We start from the raw sequence: 5806 nt of genomic DNA on the forward strand, positions 1-5806 counted from the left end.
ACTGTAACAAAATTTAGGCCTACGTGTCGATATTCTATTGGCCGTTCATCACCTTTCTATTGAAACCTTGTTTCACACGGGAGCTGTGCATGATGCAGTAGGGGTATTAAGGTATTTTCAGCTAGAATCGTAATCATCACATTTTCGTTCTCTCATTACGAGCGTTCACCCGCATAACAAATTTTCGCTCCAACATTACATATTTATATTTACCTGTTTCTCGCGAAACAAACAGAGAAAAGAAAATGTTCTTCAAATCCACTTTCAGCAAAAAACCAAAACCTCACTGAAGAACGCTAATGCTCCAACTCTCATCGATTCTTCTACGCGTTCTTCATTCTTTTTTCAATTATTCACCGATCGTCTTCTCGGATCGTGTCGATCACCATTTTCGTGTTGTTCGTTTTCAACTCTGGAGCACAGGAAGATGACGATCGAACGAGTGAGTAGTAGATTCAGTGAAAAAAAAAAATGCTGAATCGCTGCATTGATCGTCGATTTTTTATTTGGCGTGAAATATCGTGTTTCTAGCTAGTTCATTTTGAAATTCTGAAAGCGACGAGAACGAATGTTGATCAGCGTCAACGTTCTTTGGTTGCTGATTGTTTTGATTTCATAGAAGAAAACAACGTGAATCGTGTTTTTATTAGTTTTTTTTCAAAATTGAAATGCGAAGATTAAACGGAGTTATTTTTCGACGCATTTAAAGCGTTTTCGAGATTTTAGTGTACTATTGTTCATTCGTTTTGCTGCTTCAGAAAGATCAGTGTACGAACATTAGCCTTTTGCTAATGCCTTTGTCGGTGATTCAGATTCAGTACCTTCCAGTTCATTAATTGAATCGGATGTTGCTCAATGAAGCAGCAAATCGACATTCTCTGTTCAAACACTGAGAAACCTAGCTTTTGCATTAATTTCGTTTCATGATTGGTCTATGTCCCTTACTTAATTCTTTACCATATTAAGAACTGACTGATTGATTGTTTCACATTAATCAAATTAATGCACTTAGCATAATTGGTACTTTTATTTTGTTTTCTCTACAATGATTCATTTATAAGCGTATATGTGTCTGTTAATTTGTTTTTCTAAAGCTTTCCTTATTCTTAATTTTGTCCCAAAGTTTGTCCGAGCCTAACAACTGCTGATGCTTTGTTCTATTTATTTTATGCGGTGAAATTAATTGTTAAATATTAGTTACTGTTAATAATGTTGTGGCTATGTTTTGTGCAGATTGTGGAGCAAAGTCCGTGTGGTTTCGTTGCTGCTGGAACAGATGAAGATATGGTCTCTTTCTTTCTTACCCATTTCACGGTCAAAAAGTATAACACGCGCGCGCATTTTTCTGTTAAATATATACTCATATAAGTCTTTTTCCATAGTTGCGCGATCCTTATGGGATCCTGTGTGCTTAACGAAAAATATCGCCGCATGCACGCACGCAATGCAGGGTTGATAAAGATAAATGATTACATTTTTTTTTCGCGCACGTACATTTTCTCTCTCCTGCAAATATTTAGTATTTTATCATGACAACATTGATAATTGTTTATCTGCGTAACGTGAAATAAAGATTCGTTAGGATTATATATCTAATAATTTCTCACTATAAAGAAGAATACTTAAATTTATTCTGTTATTATTTGACAATTATGATTATATATTACATGGTTCTTGTGGATTTTAGACATTATAGTTTATTATTTTTATGGTTTTGTAGAGGAGTTCGCACTTGAAGAGGCAGGAAAAAAGCGATGCCCACGTCGACGAAGATAGAAGCAAAAAGAGCCCATGTTTGGACAAACATGTTCTGCTGTTTCCACCTGCCTCTGAATCAACCAGCGCTATAGGTAACATCCCTTTTTCGGTACAAATAGGTAACTGGCATTTGTGTGGGCCTATTTTAAACCTTTTTGTAAGTCTTAAATTGGAAAGGAAATATTTTTCTCTTTTAGTTTATTGTTTTCAATATTGGTCTTCAATTTGTTATCGAAGATAAGAAATAAATGAAACAATAGTAGCGGTTGGTTTTTCCTTTTATTGGGGTATTGTTATATAAATATTTTCATCTATATATTTTCCAAAGGCACTATAGTAAAAACTGTCGGTATTGCAGGGGCATGGGAGCATTTTAAAGTGGGTCTATTTCATGAAATTGATCACACCAGGCTCTCACCAATATCCCCAGTGCAACTAAAATCTGTTCGCATTGTAATGGTATTACTATTGCTATATATTACTACATACGTGTATAAAAAGAGATTTCCTTTTCAACGTTGAATTGAAATTCAAAAACATTCTTTTTGGTTTAACTGATAATGCGTGCATTCATTAGGTCACTGACATAGGGGAGCAGCTGGTGTCGCTAAGGTACCCAAGCCTCCAATCACTTCGCATGCACTTCAGCGACCAAAACTTTGGGAAACAAGACGGGAAGACGATCCCTGCGCTCGACGAGAAATACGTGATGGGGATGGACTTCGCCATCAAAGCGCTTTCCAGGGGCATCCCAACTGAGGAATTTGCACAAAGAAGAAACTCATGGAGCTTCTGGGTCTCTCCTTCTAAAGAAAACACCCAAGACCCCGAGAATCCAGCTCTCACTGATGCCGCAAGGAGCCTCATTTCCAAGCAGGGTTCTTGCTGGACTCAGCTCAAGTTCACAGGGATGATGCAGTGGGGAAAACGCCGGCAAGTTCGGTTCTTGGGCCGCCATGAAGAGGCAAAGGTTCAATCTTTACCGGAACCGCGTAAGGGAAAGATGGCCAGCGTTGAACTCAGAGAAGGAACTAGTGAGAAGAAAAGGAAGAAAGGCGAAGAGGAAATGGAGGCTACCAAGGAAGAGTCTTTCGGGGATATGAGGATGACGCGTCAATGTAGGCAAAGTCATCAAAACGTGAGTAGCAGTGGAGATAAAAAATCTAAGAAAGCAAAGAATGACCCCAAGAAGCAACAACTCGTGCTTTACAACAAAAACAAGCGCAAAATCTCTATTGGAAGATGGTCCGCTGAGAGGTATATAATTAGTTTTATCCAAATGATAGTATTGTAAGCTTAAATCTAGTACAGTAATCAGTTCAATGTTTTCTTGCATGGCTCAATAAATTGTTTATTGTTACCTCGCATGTGTGAAGGTATATGATGGCAGAGGAGAACATGTTAAAGGTTATGAAAGAAAAAAGAGCTGTGTATGGGAACCCAATATTGAGGCCAGATTTGAGATCAGAAGCACGAAAGTATATTGGTGATACGGGTCTGCTCGATCATTTGCTGAAGCACATGGCTGGAAAAGTGGCACCAGGAGGAGCTGAGAGATTCCGAAGGCGTCACAATGCTGAGGGCGCAATGGAATACTGGTTAGAGAGCGCTGATCTTGTTGAAATGAGGAAGGAAGCAGGGGTACAAGACCCTTATTGGACTCCTTCCCCAGGATGGAAGCTAGGGGACAGCATTTCACAAGATTACGTAACTGGTAGTGAACTAAGAGAGATCAAAGAAGAAATACTCAAGTTGAAACAGTAAAGCCAATTTCTTTGTTCTTTTTTGTTAATAATACTTTCTAGGTTATATATTCTTCCGATTCTGAGTCATTATTGGTTACTCATATTGATGTACAGAGATATGCGAGAGCAAGCAATGAAGAAGGGAGAGGAGGTATTGGCCATTGAGACTACTCCTAGCTCATGTTTGTCTAGTCTGAACTCGGAAGACTATGGTTCCTTCGCTCCAAAGGAGGTGAAGCACAGTAGTTTTAGTTACTTAATAGGGTTATAACTAATTGCTAATGTGGATAGAAATTGGACTAGTTTTAGTTACTTAAATGCTATATTGCAGGAGATTTATGCGGAGTTGGTGAGTAAGAAGGCCAAAATAGAGGAACAATTGAAGGAAATTTCAGTGACTCTGAGTTGTATGGAGGTAATTTAATCATTATCCTTATCATAATTTTTAGAGTCAATGGATTGAAGATTTTGATAGCAAGGAATGTTGCTAATGATTGGTTTCTTTTCCTAAAAAATCTACCGTTTTGAGCATCATAGATAGGCAACAAAAGTGTACAAAATCATGACTGATAGTTTGTTATTTATTCCGCTTCCTTATCACCCGGATTAATTATTGAGAAATGATAACCAATGAATTACTGGCTAGATAAAAGGGAATAAAATATTGAGAAGTGATAAAAATGATGGAATCCATTATGCAGGAGAAACTTAGAATGCTAAAACCAACAATGGAGGAACAAATAATGTCAGAATCGGAAACACCCCAGGCCTTTTCTCCAGGACCAACATCAGTAAACATAGGAGGAGGGGAGACAAGGAAGGAAAAGAAAAGCTACAAGAACAAGGCAACAAACTCAGCGGATACAGAGATGCAGAAAAACAACAGTGCAGCAGAGAACAAGACGGCAAGGATTGAAAGGCTGAAAAGTGGCTTTCAAATTTGCAAGCCTCAAGGAACATTTGTGTGGCCAAATATAGGTTTGTCTCCCCATGTTGTGGCTAACCATGATGAGCAAACAGTGGTCCCTACGCCACCATCAGCTTCCTCTTCTACCAGCTCAGCCCCGAAGCTCATTTTCAAACCCCAGCCTCAGCACCTACCATTACAAGTCCTAACCCGTCCTTCTTCCCCAGTGAAGCCACTTGCAGAGAGGCGCCCTGTAAGCACAGCTACTTTGACCCATGTTACTGGCCCATTCTCCCCTCCATCAGGTACTCCATTATCCATCACTATTAACCTCAATGAGGCCCCTCTCACCCTAGACTAGTGGTTATTGCATACCTTTTTATATATATATTTTAAAGAAATCACACCATTTTGAGTCTCTTGTTGGTATAAATAGATTGAGCCAAAGACTAGGCCAGTTTTCACTATATTGACATTAGTTTTGAATTGGATACTCTTTCTGGGTTTATACTATATGTATAATTGAAGTCAGATTTTGCAGATGTGCCTTTCACGGAAACTGACTCACACATTAAAATTACCAAAGTCGCTCATAATCTCTGCATAACTTTTGGAGTGATGTCTTGCATAAACTTTTCTCAGCTCAATTATTTCTCTATTTTATTTTTAAAAAAACAAAATTTATACTTACACTGTTGCAGGGTCAGCTAAATTTTTGCAAAGCTTTTCTTAACTTAAACTACTAGGTTAAAAGAGACTAAAATGCTTTTTTTGTAACTTCTGAGAGATTTAAAATGTTTGCATTTTTTATAAAATAACGTGAATGTTTGGACACAAGCTGAAATTCAGTAAATTTTAATTACAAAATAGGTTGGTTTTTCATTGATTATGAAAAATTATAATTTTTATTACTTTTCGATAGGTATTTTTTTTATGTAGAAGATAATTTTTTTTATCATATCTAGAAGAAATTAATTAACTAAACATTATTTTCTTATCGAACTTATTCAAGTAAAAAATATTTTTTGTAGTTTACCAAATTATATTCATAATTAATTATTGTAGTAATTTAAAATTTTCAGTTATCCCAAATCCATTGTGTCGTACTGTTATTAGCAAAAAAAAAAGACAGTTCCAAGATAAGATAGAATACTGCTAATTATGTTAATTAATTTTCCCATCATGATAAATTAATTGGATATTTCTCATTATACATTGAAATATGAAACATAAAAAAGCTAAAAATGTAATTTTAATTAATTTTATAGAGATGATTAATTTGATGGTTTCATTAAGCATTATACAAAAACATAAAGTTAGCTTTTAACGTTGGTCAAAATATATTAAAATTGGATAAATCAAATTTAACACAATGTAATAGGTTAATCTTATGTTA

At 36.4% G+C, this 5806-nt stretch overlaps 1 protein-coding gene across 1 annotated transcript; it reads left to right on the plus strand.

Annotated features, from left to right (window-relative positions):
* The first annotated feature begins 425 nt into the window (after positions 1–425).
* Positions 426–4771, plus strand: LOC106752945 (protein DYAD). The gene is made up of 9 exons (XM_022777329.1): positions 426–442; positions 1234–1287; positions 1721–1850; positions 2117–2217; positions 2336–3015; positions 3135–3518; positions 3618–3735; positions 3835–3918; positions 4205–4771. The coding sequence occupies exons 1-9, from the start codon at positions 428–430 to the stop codon at positions 4769–4771; spliced, it is 2133 nt and encodes a 710-aa protein (XP_022633050.1). The 5' UTR covers positions 426–427.
* Positions 4772–5806: the final 1035 nt, after the last annotated feature.

This window comes from Vigna radiata, unplaced genomic scaffold (genome assembly GCF_000741045.1).
Source record: "Vigna radiata var. radiata cultivar VC1973A unplaced genomic scaffold, Vradiata_ver6 scaffold_129, whole genome shotgun sequence".
NCBI lineage: Eukaryota > Viridiplantae > Streptophyta > Magnoliopsida > Fabales > Fabaceae > Vigna > Vigna radiata.